The 23,036-nt window shown below is 39.4% G+C and overlaps 1 protein-coding gene across 3 annotated transcripts in view; it reads right to left on the bottom strand.

The window, feature by feature from the left end:
* HEPACAM2 (HEPACAM family member 2) overlaps window positions 1-23,036 on the bottom strand; it is a 41,690-nt gene that overhangs the window by 4,953 nt on the left and 13,701 nt on the right. For all 3 annotated transcript variants that reach the window (XM_019627604.1, XM_019627602.1, XM_019627603.1), the window contains 7 exons: window positions 22,469-22,819; window positions 18,844-19,128; window positions 11,076-11,372; window positions 3,882-4,007; window positions 3,773-3,797; window positions 3,621-3,658; window positions 2,207-2,280 (listed from right to left, as the gene is read on the bottom strand). In XM_019627604.1, the coding sequence (XP_019483149.1) occupies window positions 2,207-2,280; window positions 3,621-3,658; window positions 3,773-3,797; window positions 3,882-4,007; window positions 11,076-11,372; window positions 18,844-19,128; window positions 22,469-22,819 (1,196 nt within the window). The remainder of the gene's footprint in view (window positions 1-2,206; window positions 2,281-3,620; window positions 3,659-3,772; window positions 3,798-3,881; window positions 4,008-11,075; window positions 11,373-18,843; window positions 19,129-22,468; window positions 22,820-23,036) is intronic.

Raw genomic sequence — 23,036 nt, 5'->3', positions numbered from 1 at the left:
CTGTAGAGGGCAGTGTCACTGGCCCTCATATGTGGGATCCGAACTGGGGCCCTCTGGCATCCCAAGCCAGCTCTTAACCAATGTGCCACTCGGCCTGCCCTCCATTCCACTTGTTAACGCTTTCATGGGAAACCCGGGATATGTGATTTATCCTATCATTTTTGTGTCAAGGAGATTTTGGTTTACAGTTTGTACTTGAGGTCAACTCTTGATTTTCTCTGGTATGGAGGTGTTCTGGGGCTATGATAAAAGCAATCTATAGATAATAACTAACTCAGTCACCTAACTTAATATTAGAGCTATTAACAAGTAATAAATTTGTTCATTTCATGCCATAGCTTTCTGTCCATCTTCTGAAAGAGGTGCTAAGTGGACAGTGAAATGAACAGCAAGTAAAGGGGGGAAGAGTATTCCATCCATACACATACCCTAACAAGGGTGATTCTGGTTTTTAAAAAACGCAGAAAGTTAGTTCAATTTATTTCCTGATTCTGATTTTTAAAAAACGCAAAAAGTTAGTAACTCAACTTATTTCCCTTAACTTCAATTTTCAGGTCTTGGTTTTATTATTATTTTTCCTAGTCTTCTCAAAGCCACTGCATTTGGCTGCTAATCTTCACACAGGTGTCATTTTTGCTTCTTCTCCCACACGTTCTTCTACATCCCAGTCTTCACCCCCCTCCCTCCGCGGTTGGTGTTGATTTCTCACTTCTCAAAGCACCTGGCACCACCAGTGAAGCACCTCCTGATTCCTTAGGGGCTTCAGCTTTGAAGATGGGCATGGTTCCAAATCAAGTTATTCTCCGTAGGACAGAAATAAGCGAGGCTTCTAATATGTAATCAAAGCACTCACTTCTCTGCCTCAGGTTCTTAATGATTGTAGCATTTTCAGCAAAGAGAGGTTCTCCCAACATAAACCTTCAAACAATACTGATGAATCACAAAGCCAAACTTGAAGTTTCTTATATAGATCCCACTCCTTTCTAAAGATTTCCTAGGGATAAAAACTGTGCATGATTTTAAATAAACTCCTAACTTCAAAAATTCAATTCCAGGTCTTATCAGCTCTTGTTTTCTGCTCTCCCATTTAAAAGCCACACCTGACAGGGGTGCTTTCTGCCATGGTGAGAAACTGTGTGAAATAACTGATCCACCAAATACTGTACTTGTTTTTGTCATTTTGATTGTAGAAGTGAAGGGTGAGCCAACACGGTCTGAGACTGAATAGGGCATTGCAAAGCTTTTGCAATGCAGTCCTGTCCTTCACCCGTGATGATGTGGGCACTGGGGCTTCTGACACACCCTTAGGAGGACAAAACCCAATCAGTCCCCCTCCGTGACTCACATGGCATCTGTGACATAAAGTCGGTGGCCAAGGAAACTTACACTGGATGAACCTTACACTGATAGAATTCTCTGAACAAGTGAGGTAACCAATCCCAAACAACGTTTTTTTAAATGCCCAGTTGTCTGTTATGGCCCCTTCCTTGAGTGAACTATCACAGGGGAATAAGGAAGCTGAGAAAAAATTGGTCCGACACAAATCTATAAAAACGTTAATGAGCTGAGTATCTCAGAGTAACATTGTGCATATCTGTGAAACACATTGCTTTAAAAGACCTTGTCTGAAAAAAAATGGGTGCAACTGTATAAACACTCCCTCTCTCATATCTCCTGCACCTCTAGAATAAAAATAAAGAGGTGTACCTGCATACTTGGGTTTATAAGGTACCTTCCTTCTGAAGAGCACAAGGTTCCCTCAGGGGTATGATCGGTTATTTTTGCAATGTCCTCAAGAGATATGAAGGGGAAATGGAGGGGAAACTGAGGAACAGACAGAGTTCAATGAAGTGACGGGTTGCAGTCACTGAAGTGATACAGAATGATTTAAACCAGGGTCTCCTGATTCCCTATTTTCTCAGTTGTCTGACCTTCTACCTAGTTAGTTCTTTTTTCACTGAGCTTACCCGCTAAAGAATGCTTATGAATGAGTGTAACTTCCTTATTTGTGTTAGCCTTATTTATAAAGTCTAAGAAAGATGCTTTAGCTCGCGTGATCTGGCATCATCGTTCATCACAGAGTAAGGAAGCACTGCTGAGGGGCGTGCAGCCATCTAACCACGCTACTCGGGTGCTTAGATGAGCGCTGCTTACACCTCTGGTGAAGCACAATTCTACTTTCTAATCAGCCCCTAGGGACACCAACCCTGGGAACACCAGAAGCATCTGGAAAAGCAACAAATTCATATATTCCGAAGTCATCCAGAGCATCTTCATGGCCTGAAATGGAAAACAAACATCACTTACAAACCAAATGCCTCCACTTGCCATTGTTTTTTAAGACTTTGTAAAACTGATCTTTATTGTTTGCTTTAAGTGGTATGTGTATAAAACCAATTTAACATTTCCTAATCCCCTGTGGTCATATCGCCACTAAGCAGTGCTGGAAATCACTCCTTCTGAAGCTGAGAATTGACACTGAGCTGGGACAGTTATTCTTCAAGTCTGATGTGGGAATAGTATGTTATATATTCAGATAAGCACATGAGGGCTGGCTTGTCCTTTGTAATTCTCAGTTACCAGAGATTTATGGCCATCGAGGCTTTAGCCTGGCAGTCACAGCAGCCCTGAATCCACCCATAATATCTACTGTACCCTGCTAGATTTAATAGAGACAACCAGGGCTGATAAGAATACATAAGTAATGATAGCCCGCCCAGAGGTACAAAATATAATACAACATAACGTCAAGATCGCCTAAACTATCATCTGAAAAACTACATGAGTGGGGTGGCTGGGCGGAACCAGATGGCCTGTTTGGGGCCTTTCCCAGCCCCAGCATTCTGTCATTTGTGAGAAAGGATGAGATAAGAGGAAGAAGACCGATTTGCTGAGCATTCAGGCATCATATTAGGCACTCCACCTACACCATGGTTTTTAATTCTCATAGCAACCCTGGGCGGGATTATTATTATCTTTATTATATAGATGAGGAGGTGGAGGTCAGGAAAAATCATTTTCCCAAGGTGACATTGGGGGAAAGTGGCATATATGGGACTGAAAGCCAGCTCTGTGTGACTTCAAAGCCCGAGCAAAAGTTCCCTTGTGAACTTAGAACTAGGGAGTCAGTAGTGAGGGCAGTGATAAGCATGCTGGGGACAAAAAGCTGCAACCCTGTCACGCCAGCCTTTCCTCTTCTCCCTGGGATGGAGCTGCCAGCATTGTATCGGCCTTAGGAATTAACAAAAAAAGAGAACCCTGGGCATTTTCAAAAGAATAATAATAGATCAATGGAATAGGAGCCAGCAAAACTCAGTGAAGGTGGGCTAGTGACCTAATCTCTCTGACTTGACTTAGTTCTGTTGCCTGTGGAATGGATGAGTACCTTTCACTCCTATGAGCACTTATCTTACAGACTTGGGTGACTCACAGAAAACCAATACAAGGGATAGCACTTTGTAAAGTGAAGGCACTGGTCAAAGGTAAGGGATTGTTAGTATAATATCAATATTAGCTTATGTGAATTCTATTATATCAACAGTACATTATATGTCATAATACCAACAATATTAATGAATATACATTACATTGATAATAGCCCCTTTCATCCTGGCCATTACCTGAAAAGGTTTGTGCTTTCCTGTATTCTGTTTCTGGCCTGAAAAGACAAATTGGCATTTCTTTCATTCTTAATAATTGAGGGAAAAACAGTCAAGAAAAAAAAACTATTTTCAAAGAAAAAAAATTATTTTCATAGAAACATGTGCATTACCTGCCTTCTAGCTTCTGTTTTATCACTAAAACCGAGAGAAAAAAATACAGTAAGATACTTTTTAGTACATGTATAACACCATTTAAAATTTTTTCTAATTTTAACCTACCTTTGTAGGGTTGATATTTTTTCCATAGGAGAAGCAGACACATGGATATAATCAAAAAGAGTGATATTCCAGTTATACTTGCTAAGGGGGACAATGATTTCCCTTTTTGTGCAAGCTTCTCCAGTCCTAAAGGAAAGGACAAATATATTTTTAGTTCTTTATTAAAGATCAATAATAAATTATAGTTTGACTTGTTTGTGCCTTATCTTAAATGAGACACTATTGCAAATATATATATATATATATATATACACACATATTTATATTTATATTTATATTTATATATATATATATGAGAAAATATGAATGAGAGAAATGAAATGAAAGGAATACACTTACGCTTATTTTAGGACACATGCAAACTCTCTAAGGATATCTGGGATTGGAACTGTGATGAGCTGCCCAGGATAATTAATACTGATACGCTGCACTAGAAATAGCAAATAGCTCATGTCATACTTTTCAATAGTGTTTGCCACCATTTAACTTAGATCTGTTTGATCTCATTGTAGACGAGATCCCCAGATGCTAGGTTTTCTCTCTTCTTCCATTTCACTCTTTCAGTATAATTCAGGTGTGTAAATTTTCTAGGGAGGTTGTATGTCATTAAAGGTGCAGAAGGGGAGGTGTTTGTTTCAAATACACTGTACTCACTTTTTTTTTTTAAGATTTTTTTGGGGAATTGTGGGGATGGCAACAGCGCTGGGGAATTGGGGGAAGGGGAACAGACAAGTTGCTGTCATTTTGTTCTTCAGTCTAGTTGTGGGGGATGTTGCTTCACTGGCCCAAGTTGGCACCATCATTGCGCTCTTCCCTGGTGAGGCAGATAAGTTGCCAGCTTCTGGACAGCCGCTCACAGCGGCTGCTGGCCGCTCACGCTGGCTGCTGGCTACATATGGTAGCCCATGGCAACCCACTGCCACAGGGGCTGCAGCCTATGCCATCACCAGCGACTCACAGAAGCCCAGCTCCAGGTTGAGCTGTTGTTCAGCATCTTAGCTGTAGAAGGCAGTGTCCCTGGCCCTCATATGTGGGATCCGAACCAGGGCTGTCTGGCGTCCCAAGCCAGTTCTTAACCATTGCGCCACTCGGCCAGCCCTGTACTCATTTTTGACCAATAAAGAGATTTTAATCTCTAAAATAGAATGTGTGTGATTGTCAGAATCATAAAGTTCACTTTGCTTTGCAAGTCATTCTTTTTATTAATATTCCTATATAAAATATAGTGCTAATAGCTAACATCTGCCGAGTGCTTACAATATGCCAGGCTCTAAGAGTGCATGATATATATCGACCCATTAAATTCTCACAACAATCTTACTAGGGGAGTATTATTATTGTTATCCCCTTGTAAAGATGATGAAGTTGAGGCTTGCCAAAGTCACTCAGGTAATAAGTGACAGAGTCCAGAGGGAACCCTAGGTTCGTGACACTTTGGGCTGCCTCACTTTAATGTTATTTATTTATTTTTATTTTTTAGCTGAGCCTTCCTGCCACCTGTTGGCAGCTCAGTGGCTGCTCAGCTTGGGCCGGGACTCGAACCGCTGTTGCTCAGAGCGCAAACTCTTGAGCAAGCTCTTAACCAACTGAGCCACTCGGCTGGCCCACTTTAATGTTATTTTAACTTATTAACCAGGGCAATGTTAACTCTAGTTGCAAACTATAATATGTTTAGTCATAGAGTTAATCTATAAAGTGGAAAGTAGTGGGGACCACCAACAAACACGGGTAACAGATATCTTTTGTATTATCATGTGAATCAGATACTGATGTGGAAATGAATCATGGAAGTTGCCTGTCTGTCCAGCTTAATGGGGTAGTGAAAGTCATGGGTGGGATGTCGCTTCCGTTCTGCAGTGGTGACAACAGCCTGGAGAATCTGGGTTTGTTGAAGCACATGGTGGCCACTCATCTCTGCAATAAATATCTAACCCGCACCCTGTCATCCTCCACTGTAAAACTTCTGCTGAGCCCCTGGACTCTGAGGGTCTGTATTTTCACATTAGTGAAATAAGGAGGTTAGAGTGGTTGTCCTTTAAGATCTCTTGTCGCTCTGATATTATATGATTGGGGCAGCCAGAGAGTTTTACATGAAGTTTATTATGTAAATAGGACATTTGATCCACTGGCATGCTAGTAACTGAGTCTCAAAAAAACCGTGTGCACATTCATACAAAAGTTACAATTTTGACTGATATAAAGGATGTATACCTCAGATAATTTAGAAATAATAGTAAAACACACAATACTCTTTATTTTTAATTCCATATAGTTAATTGATTCTCATGGGATGCTTTTGTTGAGTATAATATATGAGCATTATATATATATAAAACCAAATATGCATTTTTCCCATTTATTTGGTATAAATGTATCATGTCAGTAATAATGAAATTAAAAAAAAACCCACAAAGGTCCACTTCTAGGTACAGATATAGAAATGGTCTCAGAGAAAGTAAAATATTGGCCATAGTGAATAAGTCCTAGAACTGAGGCTGGAACACAGGTTTTTTTCTGACTGCCAGTTCAATTTTTCCCTGTTAATCTGTGGTCGAAGGGTGGTTTTGTAATTGGCAGGAGGCTCCTATACATTCAGTTTCCCCTCTAGCCTTTTCTAACGCCAGACTCGATGTGCTTCAATTCCCTCACTTCTTGGTAGCCAAACCGCCTTCACCAAAATTCAGTAACCTCTCACCCCTCAAAAAAATATTCAATGTTAATTTAGTCAAGTTTCGCAATGTGCTTTACCACAGAAAAACAGTTTAGTAGAGTCTCAGCTTTCTTTCCGTCTTAAACTTGAAAATATGCTAATAACTATTATTCAGAGCCCTTCTCGTTCGATGGGGAGGTTACATCCGGGCCTGCATCGGCTCTTTGCCAGGCACTTCCAGGATTCTGAAGCCTGGTAGTCGGTTTCACGTACAATGAATGGATGTCTCATCTTCTCCCCTCTCCTTCATGTTTCACTTTTTGTCACTTTTGCTGTGTGTTCCCTAAAATGACCAGATTTGCACATTCTGTCTACAGAGCACGCCTCTTACTTCCTTATTTCTGTAAACTCCTTCCTTATTGCCCTCTTGCCGCCCTTCCCCTTGGCCTCTGTTTGCTCTACATCTCTACGTCAGAGAACCAACCACCTTGTACTGACCAGCACCCGGGAGCCCAAAACCTTGGCTATGGCAAGGACCAAGCGTCCTCCGCTGGAGCTGAGGAACAGAGGTGGTCCTTTTCTTAGCACACATGATCTTTCCTGTGAGGCCCCCTTCTCAGAGCTCTAGAGCATCCGGGCTCCCTGCTCTAACACTGCTTCATTCTATCTCAGGATTTCTAGACACAAGATTTACCTGGTCCAGCATTTGAAGTTTGCTCCCTTTCACAAAATAAAAAGTGCCAGAGCATCAAATCAAGGGGCATAGTTGCTGTAGTCTCAACTCTGGGCAAGTGTGTTTAGGAGAGATGGACTTCCAGAAGCACAACTTGAAAGTAAGACAGCAGGGAAATTGTGACCCGATTGCCACAGAGAATGTACAGGGATCCTGAATGCAGTTCTGGACACTTGCAGGGGCCCTAGTATATCTCCTTTCTACTGGTTAGCATATAGCATGCCGTTCTCCCTATTATGTAAACATGATTGACTCATTTACCAAAGCCCTAGTGCAAATGCTATTTGCCCCCTCCTTCAGCAAACAAATAAAATGAAATAACATATTAAGTGCAAATATGGGCAAGAGGTGTGGTATCCATGGTACCGCAACCTGGCTGTTTGAGAGGCTGCACCCATAACAGGATAGCCATATGCTACCAGTCAGCATGCCTATTTCGAGATCAGAATGGAGTTCTGAGACAGTTCCCATCCAATCTGTTTGCTGATTATGACAGCTGATTCATGTCTCTACAGAGATAAAGGTGCCATATTGAAGGGCGTGCTACTGGGTTGTTGGAAAAGTCATGATGTATTTTTTCTATGTTTTTCATTGCAAAAATGCATCATGACTTTTCCGACAACCCAGTATTTCCACACTCCACCGTGGTGCCATCTGACAGACACAGTTATTCTGTGCTAGATGCTCATGGGGATGTCATCTAAAGCCTCAGAGTCTGGATGTCAGAGCTGTAGTTCTATCTCAGTCATTATTTCCAGTGGCCCAAGGTGAAATACATCTGCTGGACATCTTAACTTGAGAAATTTCTAGGTAGATGGAAGAAATTAGGAAATTCATTTTCCTGCCTTGGGTCATTTTCCTATTTCCTTCTTTATGAAAACATGTGCAATAGAAATAAATATAAAAATGAAAGATTTCTCAGGATCACATACAAATTAAAAATATTTCTATTATGTCTGAATCTCAAACTACAGCTATGTAGCCCTTGGGAACTCTAATAAATTTATACATTTGAATGTCTTCATTAAATGCGAACACTTAAATTCCAATAATAAATAGTTATATATATATATGTTATATATAAATAGTTATATATATATATACACACACACACACACACACACACACATATGTGGTCTGACAAGTTCACGAACTTGTTGCGACGATGTTGCTAACCTTTTTTTGATATCAGAGGGATTATTCATTAGAGGAATTATTCATCAGAGGAATTTGTGCCAACTGGACAAACAGTTAACCAAGTTTACTAATTGGAAATGCTGCAAAGCCTGCGTGAAAAAGTTAGATGACCTGAACTTTTCACCAACAATTCATGGCTCTTGCATCACAACAGTGCACTAGCTCACACGGCACTGTCTGTGAGGGAGGTTTTAGCCAGTAAACAAAATGCTGTATTGGAACACCCTCCCTACTCACCTGATCTGGCCCCGAGTGACTTCTTTCTTTACCCGAGGATAAAGGAAATATTGAAAGGAAGACATTTTGCTGACATTCAGGACATCAAGGGTAATATGACAACAAGTCTGATGGCCATTCCAGTAAAAGAGTTCCAAAATTGCTTTGAAGGGTGGAGTAGGCACTGGTGTTGGTGCATAGCTTCCCAAGGGGGGTCCTTCAAAGGTGACCGTAGTGATATTCAGCAATGAGGTATGTAGCACTTTTTCTAGGATGAGTTCGCGAACTTAATTGTCTAACCTCATGTGTGTGNTGTGTGTGTGTGTGTGTGTGTGTGTGTGTGTGTGTGTGTGTGTGTGGCATAGCACAATAGTATTTAGACCCTATTAAAATTTGAAAGTAGGAACACCTGCCTTCAAGGATGTCCTGAATTAAGGTGATAAAGTCATCGTTTTTTCAAAATACAGGTGCTAATTTATTATTTTAATTGTTATTCTCTCCTTGAAACTTATATTCTAGATATGATTTTTAGTTAAAGATATTTCATAATTTCTCATTAATGTGAAACTATACACATATCATGGACAAACTGGAGTATGTCTTTCTATATTGCATAAAATTAGTTAATGTGATGAGAAAATCCACATTATCCTGTACATGTGACATATCTTTTAGAAAGATCATACTCTTATTGATAGTCTCAGTCAAGAACATCAAGTGAGACAGTTTATACAGTGCTTTTGAGTTCAGATATTATTTTATCACTTACTAGCTGCGTGACCTTGCACATTGCCCTGTTGGTTTTTTTTTGTTGTTTGTTTGTTTGTTTTTAGGGTATCTGCACTGTGATACAGAAAGGTCAATTACTATCTCAGATTAGATGTGAATCATAGCCCAGCTGGTCTAGTTTTACACAGGCAGGAAAACACAGAGCTAATTGTCACATTCTCTAGCCTTCCTCTCCCCAGCTGAAAGTCCCCAATAAAACTTTTGGTTATTTCCTGACCTTGTTATTTTCTTTCCATATTCATGACCTTGGAGTCATCTTTGACTCTTTTTACTTTGTCCTTTATAACTTATTGCTGAGACTTCCGTTGGCCACATTCTTTGCTTCATTAAATATAAAGAGGTTCATCTATTTATTATAACTTGATTCTTATTACACCAAACACAACTTGGTTCTGAAAACATCTCAAAGGCAGGTATGTTATCCCTCAAAATTATTTCGAATTCTGCACAGATCTTAATACAGATTGTTCATCAGAGTGGATGGTCAGTAAGCGTTCAATGGATAGGTACGAGTAATGTTAATTTTTTTTTTTACTGTTGACTGGTTAGTGTACACTTAACCTGTGTTGCAGAGATTCATTCATTTGGAAAACTTTTTAGAACTCAAATACTTAAAACACATCAGAACTACTCATTTTCTTTGCCATTTGCTGCTGTTTCAGTTGAAGTTCTGTGGATGTTTGGGGGTTGGAATAGAGCTCTAAAAACCACAAAGAAGTCACTAATGTTGACAGCCCTAAATCCCTCTGAAAAATAAGCACCTGCTCTTCTTATTTACTGTAATAACAAATGCCTGGTCTTTGTACAGGTAAAACGGGTTTTTTACATTTTGCAGAAGGCAATTATTTGATATTAAGACTGTAGCCGTCTTTGAAACTGAGTCATAAGACCTTAATCAAATATTGGGGGCATCTGATATTATGAAAATACCTTGGCTAAATATTAATGGAGAGAGTCTAGGCAATACTAAAGGCTTCAATGCAGTGTGCATCTACATATTATAACCATGTTTCACTTGCCGTAAGCATGAAGAACAAGTCTAAGATGACATCCAGATTGCTGATAAACTATTTCTATGTTTAATTGTGGCTTGCTTCAAAATTACGTTTTGGTTACTGACTGAGGTAAAAAGCTGCTCAAGCCTGTTAAAATTTTAGTAAAATAGAAAACAAAGGATGCACTTTATCTGCTTATGTAGCTCTGCCCATATTAGGTTATGAGCATGTTAGCAGTAATTATTTTTGCAAATGGCATTCTTAATGCCTACCCCACCCAGTATTTCACCCATAATATGCTAAATAATGAATGAATGAGTGCCTGATTCATATCACCCTAAATACATATATGCTTTGGGATCTATAAGGGTCATACAGAGGGTGCCAAAAAAATGTATACACATTTTAAGAAAGGAAAAAACTGTATTACGATTGTAATACTCAATATATACCGATAACAAAAGTATACATATTTTTGGCACCCCTGGTATATTATCTACTGCACAAATGAAACATAATTCAGGTAAAAATTCTAGAGCTGCATTGTCCAATATCATAGCCACTAGACACATGTGATCATCTACATTTAAATTAGCCTTTCATGTCACACTTACCCACAGAAGTGATGATGACGGTGAAACGGGTTTCATCTTGCCTCCCAGTTACGTTGTTGTAAGCACAGCACACATAGTCGGTTGTTTTTTGGGCTACTTTCTCAGGTGCGACTTCCAAGTGAGGCCCATGCTTAATGACATATGTGGTATTGTCAGTCCTCTGAATCCAGGAGTAGGTGTTGGGAGGATATGAATCAGCAGAACAATCAAACAAGACGGCTTCTCCAATATCAACAGTAAATACTTCCCTTACTTTTAGTCCTTTATCAGAATTAACTCGAAGTCCATAAGGGCCATCTGCATTAGTTGAAAAGAAAAAATAAAGGGGTAACATAAATAATCATGACATAGTTTATAAATTTGGGAGACCTTAGCAGCATTTTATTTTATGTGAAAGTCTTCATGTTAAACTTGGGCAAACAGGTCCTCATTTAGACTCCCAATTAATGATAAGGACCTAAAAATGTTTTATTCTGATATTCATGGAAATAGTAATTACTTGGGGTATGATTGAGCTTATCTGAAATAGTGAAAGCCTTGAAACCTAGTAGCCACAATTTTACAGACAGTGTCATAGTTGTGGTGCTAAGCTTTTGAGTAATATATTAATAAATATGCAATCTTGTTAGACAAAATCAAACTTTCTGAAACAGTAATTGCACTTGAAAACATTTTAAGAACAGATTATGGCCACTGTTTTCTCTTGGACAATCATACTTTGAGCATTATTTTTTTTTCTCAGTGCTAAGATATGTCATACAAATATTTATAAAATACATAGTTACACATGGAACATAAATTAGTGCAAATAGATATAGGAGTGTTCCATATTTTCATGACATTTTAACAGTTAAAGTATTTAAAAAATTCCTCTCCACAAGCTAAGCCTAGAGTTCCATTTGGAAAAAATACATCTTCATTATCATTAACAAATATTCATTGGTCATCAATAAACTACTTAGTCATGATATCCCATGGTGTTTTTCCTCACTCTGCAATATTCCTGTAGCATTTTGCTATTTCTGTAGCATTAGATTGTCTTCACGTGAAGATACATTTCCCATTGTTTTCTTCAGAGAATAAAGAGATATTTAAAAAATATCCCCTAGCTAGATAGGTTTTTCTCATTCAGTTTAAACCCTGGCTTCTATTCTAAAAACTTCAAGTTTTAGGCGTGGTTGTGCCCATTTTTCAGCTGATCGTAAGCAACATTTATTGGACATCTGCCCTCTGATGGCCCTTTAAGTACTTATGGAGACGACCATGAAGAGAAATGAATACCCTTTTCCTGTGACTGAGCTGGAACCCTCTCATACTGTTCTCTCATTTCAGGCTGTCATATGGTCTCAGGGGAAAACTGCTGTTTTAGAACTGTGTGCTGTAAAATGGAACCTCTTATTCTGAACTCCACTAAATAGTAAGCTGGGTAATAGGAATGAAAAGTTGTTTTCACTCACTTAACTAAAATCAGTGTTGAGCTGTTACTGTGCACATGACACCATCCAGGCACAGTGAGGCAACCTGAGGTGTCATGGACACGCCCAGTGGCTGATATCTCAGGCCCAGTGCAGCAGCACTGACAGAACATGGGGGAAGCAGAGGCCACCAACCAATGGGCACTGGTGGTTATGGTTCACACAGTAGAAAGCCAACGGGAGGGATCCACTGAGGTTTGGACAAGAGACCCGAGTCTGTGCACCAAACCTAGTCTGAGAGCCTTTCTGAGAGCAGAGCAAGGCAGCCTTGATAAAGAAGACAGGTGTGGTCATAAAACTACAGCCATCCAATTTCTGCATTCTCATTGCTTTTCAGGGTTTATAGAATGTGACTATAAAAAGAAATTGCCTGATAATTTAACATATAAAAATGAACGATATTTCATTCAAAGTGTGCTGACATTACTCAAAGCTTTTTTTTTTTTTTTTTGAAACTCCACATTTGGCATTGCCCTAGGACATTGCAACATAATGGAGTATTCTCAAAAGTAGTAATTCTCCCATTTTGAAGAGTGGGTTCGATTTGCAGAGAAAGCCCACAGTCACTTAGAGAAGGCTGGTGAATAAGTTTGATGATCTAATTTAATAACATCACTCTAGTTTAAAATAAAACGTGCTTCTAAAGAAAGGAATCTGATTATCTTAGCTTATCTTCCCTACACGTTTATTTTGCTACTTCCCCATTTGCTGGGTTTCGTGACTGGCATCATCTTTTGTCTTCTGTCTGCTTTAATTACATATTGTATCTGGCTCTGAAGAGTCAGCTCAAATCCCCCCAAGTCCCCCAGCCCCCCAGAAGCATCTCTTACAGTTCTTGGAACCTAACATCTTGAAGCATTTAAGTTGCTTGCCTCTGATATGATTTCTTAAAATGTAACATTTTACTTGATTAAATAACAAATACATGATCATTACAGAAAATCCTAAAATTCAGAGAAGAATAAAGATGAAAAGAAAAGTCATTTGTAATTTACCACTACTCAGAGAACATCCATATTTCACTGTGTGCTCTTCAAGTCTTTCTTCTATTTTCCCTCCCTTCCTCCCTCCTGCACACACACAGATCTATCTATCTTTCTATCTTACACCCTACACACTGCTCACGATCTGTTTTCTTTTTACCACACTGTGATTTTGCTTTTCTCATTTGCACTTCAGGCTGCCCATCCCTTTACTTTGAGGAACAGCTTGGTACATTATTCATGGGAATGCGCAATCCCATTGGAGACGTTTGGAGTGACTCCACCAGTGCGGCCTCTTACACTGAAGATGAAAGCAGAAGAGTAATTCTACTTTGACTTTGGATTGTGGTTCTGTTTCTTGCCTTGGGCGGAGAGCTCCTAATAGAAATGAACCCTTTGCCTCAGGAACGGCTGTTTACGAAATGACTTATAAAATCACGTATCATCTGTTCTCTTTAACAATTTATGGCTGGGCGGGAACAATACCTAAATTTTCATCATGATGCTGCTTGCCACCCTGCTTGGGAGCAGATGGTAAGTATTTACTGTGAATGACCTTTTTTTTTTTTTTCTTTAATTTTTATCGCTTAGAGTACTTCCCTTCAGCAGTGCCATATGTTACTCACAAAATGCAGTGGTTACCGGGTTATTATTTACAACTGGAGCTGGAAGGCATATACATTTCATGAACTGCAAGTAGATATTTGTCTGAATTACTGTCTTGACATTGTATTCTAAGACCAGTACCGGATTATGACATCATAACTTCATAAATATATGGTCAATCTTGCTAGATTTTGTTATATTTTTCTGCCAAAATACAAAATAATTCCTGTTTTCATGAAGAAACCTGTCATAGAAACAGTGCCTTAAGAAAAGAGAATTCATGCTGAAATTATAAATTACGATGCGGATCTCTATGGGGGAATATTGGAATATGACATTTACTAGATTATTGAGGAACTTTGCTACGGTCAGAAAAAAATCCCAACCATGAAGGGCCAAAGTTCTTTAAGAAGCTATTATCATGGGAAGTTAGCCCCTGTTCAGCATCATTAAGTAATACTGGAATCTGAAACACTGGATATGAAGAAAGATAATGTTTCAATTTAGTCAAATTCAAGAAATCCCTGTTGAGTTCTTAATCTGTGTCAATATTGCCCTAGGGATACAAGGAAGAATAATGCAGAGCTCCTATTTGGGGTTGGGGCATTTATGAGCAGAAGAGACTCAAGGGAAATAATAAGACAGTGAGTATCAGGGGAGGGATGGCATGGGTGCTGCAGGATCACAGTGAACTTCCTAGTGACACAGAAGAGGAGAGAGAAAGTGGTGGCAGGTGAGCCTTACTGGAGAAGATGTGAAGGGACAAAAGTGTGTAACCAGGCGCAGAAAGAGAAGTAGAAACTACATCAACTAAGGCACATATTCCCAGTTTGTATGGAATGATAAAGATTGCAAACATGTTGATGTCACATTGACAGAAGGATAAATGGCAAAACTTCAAATTATATATTTTATTTGATTCTTATAACCCCAAACCAAGAAAACAAAACAAAACAATAAAATAAGGCTAAAATAGTGATAGTAAAAAAAAAATCAATAAATTAACAAGACTGTGTTGTGTTTCTATATGTTATGTATGTTCTATACATGTTTCTATAGGTAATAATTACTTAGCACAAACAAGACCATGGTGTTTGACTTTTGAATCAAATCAAACTATGAGTAAATAAATGGATAAATGAATGAGTGAATGAATGAATATCATTAAGATGAGATGTTGACTAAGTGAAGGTTTTTGCATTTGAATGTAAAAATAAAAAAATAATAATACTATTTTCACCATTATCACTTAGTAAGAGTAAAAATCTTTCTTAAATAATCCAGATATTCACCTTTACAATGTGAAAATAAAACCCACATTTGTAAATTTTCTCAATGTTCTTCTTTCTACTATCTTTCATTAATCTGTACTCATGACAGACATTTCTCTGTGAGATTTCCATAGACTATGTCTAAAAGAATGTAAAGAAGAAAGTTCGGTCTGTAAATAGAAGATATGTTTGTGAAACCTGAATTTATTCAAATTGGGATATTTTAATTCTTTCAAATAACACAGGAAAGGAAAGAAGGTATAGAGTTTAAAGCATAATATTTAATATTTACAGGTGTGATTATGGGTTTTCTCTCCATTTTTATACTTTCCATACTGTGTATCAGCATATTCTGTGATAATAATGAGATTGGGGCATAAACTTGCACATGTTGAAAGAAAGATTTAGTTTTTACTTTGTTAGATTAAAATAAACTATGCAGCAAAACAAAAGGTAATTAAAAATGCAAATGATATTTTCATGTGCCTATAATTGTTTATGCACTCCCCAACCCCAGGAATTTTTCACTCAAATCTATGGCTAGAGTTTAAAGATAGGTAGACAGATGGAGAGATAAAGGATATAAGAAATAAATGATGTAAAAAAATATTTTCATGTAGAAAAATAAAGTATATTAAATTTAAAAATAGTAATGCTTAGGGAAGAAAAAAGTTCTTCTAAAAGTATTCTTTCAATTTTCTCTTTGCAGGTATCTTCTAAATTATCCAGGCTTTCCATAACTTCTTGCTGCCATGTTATGTCAGCATAGTTTTGGCTCAAAGGAAAAAAAAAAAAAGCTAACATTATTGAGTTCTTCCTATGTGCCGCTCATTATCTATACATAAAATTTCACTTAATCCTCCCCATCCCTCTTATACTGGGGACAGTGTAGATAAGCAGATGAAGAAACTGATGCACACGAAGGGGCCAAAGGAGAGTCATTTGCACACACTAGTAATGGCAGAACCAGGGCTTTAACCCGGGCAGTCTGAATTTACAGCTCAGGCTCATAACCACTGTGCTATCCATCGAATTCCCAGATGACATGGTGTTAACTAAAGCACGTGGTCCCAACAAAACATTGATCAGGTTTTCTTCAATAAACAAGGAATGCTCCAACACAATCTCACTTCCTGTTGTCTCACCACATTGAATCATGGTTCCTCAGGATTCATATTCAGTTGATAATATCTGGTTGGTTTAATATCTTGTTTTGCATTTTATACCTTTTGTATGTGAATGTAAACCATTTAGATGAAACAACACTGTAAGGCTGTGCTAGATTTGATTCACTTTGCTCACATTTTCTTGCACTGTGTAGGTCTGTGCTACTTGGAGTTGAATGGAAGTTTTAATTCATGTCAGAATAACCTTATTCAGTCAAGAATATGGCTACATGATAAATAGACTGTACCAAATATGAAATTTTCACTCCAATTCAATGCTGGTAATGCAGATCATCACTCCATATTTTCTCTGTGAATCTATTTCTCAGCCTATGCTTTAGAGCAGACAGAATATTTTCACAATGTTATCTGAATATAAGTTTATGTAAAACTACTGTAAAAACACAACTAAAAGGTCAGCTATAAAAATAATACCATTTTTAAACATAATACAGCTAATGTCTGTAACAAACCTTATAATTTGCTTGCAGTGTGTGGTGTTTTGGCATTTCTTGGTGAAAAACTGTAATTTCCTTCTTGTTTGCCACTCTTTAATAATTTTGTTTGTTTGTTTCTGAGTAAAGGAACTGGCTCATCTTTAAGACACTGAATTCTGAATTTACCAGGTTTAATTCTACCCTTGTGGTTCAACCAGCTAAAACCAGCCCCCTCGGGCCACAGGGGTGAGTTTTCCTCTGCCATGACTCACTTTTCTTGTTATGTTGCTGTTGTAGCTATGCTCTAAGCTGCAAGGTAACTGATAAGAAGACTTCTCCAGTGGGATAGGCCACTGGTTCTCAACTAGGGGAGATTTTGCCCCCTTTTCAAAGGTACTCTTGGTCCCTCAGGGAACATAGAGTGATGTCTAGGGACTTTTTTAGTTATCACATCCAGAGTGGGATTACCAGTGGCATGTAGTGGGTAGAAGCCAGGGATGCTGTTAAACATCCTATAATGCATAGGGTAGCCCCCATAACAAAGAGATGTTCAGCCCCAAATGTCGTTGAGAAACTGCAAAGCTGAAATTAGAATGCAATATTAAGCATGTTAGAGGTGGTACTATGGAGTAGAGAAGAGTGGGTTAAAAATACAATAAATAGGGCTGGCCGAGTGGCGCATTGGTTAAGAGTTGGCTTGGGATGCCAGCTCTGAGCAGCAGGGCCCCAGTTTGGATCCCACATTAGGGCCAGTGACACGGCGCCCTCTACAGCTAAGATGATGAACAACAGCTTGACCTGGAGCTGGGCTGCCATGAGTCTCCAGCAACAGCGAAGGCTGCCATAGAGCTGCAGTAGGCTGCCGTAAAGATACCTTGAGTGGCTGGCAGCCAGTGTGAGTGGCCAGCAGCTGGCGTGAGCTGCCAAGAGCTGCCGTGAGCAGCCATCCAGAGGCCGGCGACCGATCTGCCTCACCCGGGAAGAGCGCAATGATAATACCAACTTGGGCCAGTGAAGCAATGTCCTCCACAACTAGACTGAAGAACAAAAGAACAGCAACTTGTCTGTTCCCCTTCCCCCAATTCCCCAATGCTGTTCCCCTCCTCCAATTCCCCAATAAAATCTGAAAAAAAATTACAATAAATAGAGGGATCTTGTTTGGGTTGGTGATGATGTTAGGACATGAACTGAAGAGTTGGATGAACTTAGCTCTGTTTATGAGGTTAAACAACAACAACAGAAAAAAAGAACCAAAGAAAATTGAAATCTAAAATAATCACTGTTCCCTGGGAAACTGAATATCTTGCTGTGGAATAATGAAGTCTTCTCTGACTATGATCCTCCCTACACCCTGACTCTAAGAATAGAGCTAAAAATGCACAGAGAGAACAGCCATGCTTTGGAACACACTACCCAGGTGCTCCCCGTAACCTGGGAACATTCTTCTTCCCTATGATCAGCTACAGAGCACGTCCCTCTCCTAGTTTAAGATTACCAACTTTTTCCCCTTGGGGGTAAGTAAATTAGTGCCCTCCGCATGGTTCCAGGTTCTTGAAATTGAGGTTCCTATTTTCTACTAGAAATAGGGTCACACAATGGACTAAGTCACAAAAAAATGTATCCTGAAAAGCCCCAGGCCAGTATCTCAACTTGATCTTCGAGAGATAGGGTTGTGTAAGTTAATATATTTCATGGTAAACCAGTGCCTAGGAGGTGTGATTATAGCTGCATTCAATAATAGTGAAAACCAAATGACATCTGGTGTTGACAGTCTTTGTGACTACCCTTGTGAGAGCTTCCCAGAAGAAAACTCATATTTTTAAAACTTACAATATATGGTAGGCATAACGATGTCACTTTCCATTTCACTGACAGGGTTCTTCACCAGGCAACTGTAATTCCCAATGTCTTCTTTGGTCACTGGAGCAATATGAAGAGTGTTGTTTTGGAAAGAAAAGGAGTTGGTGGGGCTGGTATGGACAGGCCTCCCATTTTTTAGCCACTGGTAAACCAGCCGGGTGCCTCCTTCCACGAGGCATGTCAGGGTCATGTTCCCCACATACTCCACAGCCCCAGAGGAAGGCTGAGTGTGCACCACCGGTTTTGTGACAGGGTCTGCAATATCAAGAGAGACAGAAATGGGTTTTGCCACTATGGAGTTATAATGAAAGTCTATGAGGTCTCTCAAATAATAAATCCTGAGGAAACGATTCCATAGTTTTACGCTTTGTAAATGTAGACAGTTCAGGCAATAATAAAAGAAGAGAATTAAAAAGTTATAGAAAATACCAAATGATAAAATATAAAAATACCATTTATAGTAGAAATAACCACATTCAAGAATGTACTCTTCAAAGATTTTCTAATGAAAACCTTTGCTTTATAGATAATGTACTCAGTGGTAGAGGACATCAATTTCCTTTCCTGTTCATTGTGCTTTTGCCAACACCATAAAGGTTTACCCTCACAGACAAAATTAACATGGTTAGTTCCCTCTACTGATTTTGTCCTAAGGTCCCATGAGCAGCTGGTTGGGGTGGATATAGTGAACCCAAATTTCTATCCACTGTTGCAAAATATCAAGCTCATATATATTATACTTGTGAGGGATTGAGAGAAAGTTTTAGAGAATCATATACGTATCATTTACTTTTCCTTCTATGTGAGCGAACTAATAATGTGTTTTCATTGCTTTTCATTTGTGTTGCAACATTACGTTCATCACTTTAACAAACCAACACTGACTTAATTGAAAATAGGATAAAATGTGTGACTGGGATTACATCAAATTAGAGATATAAAGGACAAATCCAATAGAAATTCCTATTGGAACTTCGAGACATAGGAAAACAGTTTTGTCATGAGTCTAGTACACTGTAGTCATATAATATCTGTCAAATGAATAAATTTCCAAGGAGTAAATATTTCCTTCCTGGATTTTAACTCTAAAACTATTGGATAAGGGTGGAAGTTATTTAAGTATCCACAACCATTTTCAGCAACCTTCATTCATCTTTGAGGTTCCTGACTTTGATAAAGGTCAGTGACTTGCCCAGAGTTGCACAGCAGTCAGTGGCACAATGAAGAGGGCTTTAAATCAGGCAGTGTTTCTCTCCAGCATTTTGGAGAGATATGCATTTACTATTATCCTCCTGTGTATGACTACAGGACACAGAGAGAGGCAGATGATACATAAGTGACAGGTGATTGGCTCCAATAGTAAGATTTCAATTTCCTATTAGGCTTTTAACTGGGGTTGATGTATCTTTTTACGTAAATCTGCCTCGACTCATACAGTTTCCTATGCTGGAAAACGTTCTTTATGGAGCAAACAGACCCAAGCCTTCAGCCCAGAGGAGAGAGGAAAACATGCAAGATAAGGAGAAAGGAGTTGAAAAGCATCCTGCAGGGCAGCTGAGTAGTTCTGAAGCTTCCAGCCTTCCTCAAGGAGGGTGCGATCAAAGGGCTTGACCATTTAACTTAATCCTTTTTATTTTCTGGCAAGAATAGAGGATTGGGAATAGCTTTTGTTTACATTATTATGATTTATAAAGAAAAATGAGTTGTGTACATTTATTATAATACATAAAAAAAATCTTATGTTTCAAATATGTCTGTGTGTGGAAATACACGTGGTGTGAGGTAAATCAAGTAGGTAACATGTCGAAGGTCTCATATGGGGAGAGTCCATAATTGGAGTAGACATTACTATTGTAATCACACATTTGCCTAAAATAGTGTAACTCAGACGTGGAAGTTCCCCGAAAAGACTTTTTGCATGGGTCCTAAACCCTTATTAAGGCTTTTTGGTTGCATATCTGTAAACAGCTGCAATTTTACTATACGTGAACAGGTAATGGATGTTTTATTAGAAGTTTGGGGGAGAGATAGGATAATACAAAGGAAAATTTCATGAAGATTCCCTTTAGGATTTTCTCCTTTCCACCCCCCCCCCCCCGATTTGCCCTCTAGGCATCTGCTTCCACATCCTGTGCATTTGCTCCACTGCAGTCTCTCTCATCTCCACTCATTTACTGCACAGAGATACACCGAGTACCTACTAATGGCCAGCAACAGGTTTTAGGCACTGAGGACAGAGCAGAAAATAATACAAAACCTCTGCTCCTACGGACCTTGTAATCTAGGTGGGAAAGAGAAACAATAAACAAATAAAACTATATAATACGTCAGATGGAAGTAAGTGCTGTGACAAGAACTCAAGATAGACTTGCATTTCTTCTCTTTCTCTCTCTCTCTCTGTATTTGGGGGAGTGAGGTTATACTTTATATAAGGTGGACAGGAAAGGCTTCACAGATGAAGTGACATTTGGGCTGACACCTAAAGGAAATGGGGGGGGGGGCGGGGATGACCATGCTGTTATCTAGGAGAAAAGCAATCTATGTAGGTAGAGGGAACAGCAAGTACAAAGGCCTGAGGTGTGAGCATCTTTGGCCTGATCTAGAAAGAGCAAGGAGACCAGTGTGGCCAGAACAGAGTGAAAAGAGGTAGGAAGTGGAATCACATAGGTGTTAGGTATGTTGGGGAGATCATGGTGGACCTCGTAGGCCATTGTTAGTGCTCTTTTATTGTGGGAGGATTTTAAGCTACAGGAGGCAGGAGTGGAAGCCGGGAGGCTAGGGGGCAGGCTTTTGGGGCAGTCTAGGCTGGAGCTGACCGTGGGGTGCAGTGGGGCAGTCACGGGGGTGCTGAGCAGTGACTGAACTCTGGAATATTTTGAGGGTGAAGCTGACAGGATTAACTCACGGGCTGGATGTGGGATGTGAGAGAAAGAGGGGGTCAATGATGACGGCAGGTTTGGTGTAAGCAACTGACGGAATGGAGTTGGTATTTTACTAAAAGGGAGAAATGTTTAAAAAACAGGTTTAGAGGGAGAAATGAGAAGTTGGGCTTTGGACATAGTATATTTAAGGTATGCCATTTATATACCTTAATAAGGAAAATAAATATCTGAAAGTTAGCTGACCCCACTCTCTCTCAGAGGACATTACCAGCAACTTCTGTTGTCCCTTAAGTATGGTCCTTGAGCAAGTCTCATTTCCGCCCAAACAGTGTGCCAAAATAAAAATCTTCATGTGACAAAAATAGGGCTCTTCCCAGGGTGCATTCTGCTACTGAGAAAATAAAAATTTCTCCATCTCATTATGCCAGCAACTTTATACTTGATAGTTTCCAGGCAAACAAATACATTCTACTTATTGCTTGATTACCTTTAGCTGGGCGTTGTGCATATCCTTTACATGCATGTCTCATTTAATCCTCAGAAAGCCTCCTGAGGTAGATAATGTCACTCGTGATGAGACACTGAAGCTTTGAAGGTTAAATAATTTGCCCAAAGTTGCAAAGCCAGGACCTAAAGCCCAAGCAGTCTAATCTCCTGAGGCATTGCTAACGGCCATGTTCCCCAGCTGCCCATGTCACTTATAGTGGACTCACCATCAACAGTGACTTGTATCTTCTGATGAGCTGACAGAGTTCTATTTCCATGAATATTGACCTTCACGATGTAATTGCCTTCATCAGTGAACTGCAGTGGGTTGATGAGCAGAGACGCATTGGGTGGCATCATGGTGAACTTGTGTCGGTATTCCAAGTCGGGAACCACAGACTGGTTCACGGAGCCCAGTAAGTATTTAGGCATCGTGTGGGGTCTCTCAAACAGCCATATGATCTGGATATCTGATGCCGGAGTGTGGAATCCATAGTGCACAGGGAGGTAGAGGGCCTGACCCCTGATGCCATGGATGGTGTGTGATGGCACTGCCACCTTCAGCCCTGAGCAAGTGCCTGTTACAAAGGAAAGGAGAGCAGTTAAGACCCTGAGCCACATTTCACTATCTAAAGAGGCAGCACAGAAAGAACCTGATCAGGCGATAATCCCTTTCAAAGAAGAAAGGCTTCTAGGTACTGAACATTCTAGTATTGGATACCTGAAGAGGTAAATATTTGTCTCTGAAGCCTTCTGCATTTTAAAAGCTCCACCCAAAGCATGACTTCTTAAAAG

Source organism: Hipposideros armiger, unplaced genomic scaffold, assembly GCF_001890085.2.
Source record: "Hipposideros armiger isolate ML-2016 unplaced genomic scaffold, ASM189008v1 scaffold_737, whole genome shotgun sequence".
Lineage (NCBI taxonomy): Eukaryota > Metazoa > Chordata > Mammalia > Chiroptera > Hipposideridae > Hipposideros > Hipposideros armiger.
The sequence above is the reverse complement of the archived record's forward strand: the minus strand, read 5'-3'. Positions and strand labels throughout refer to the sequence as shown.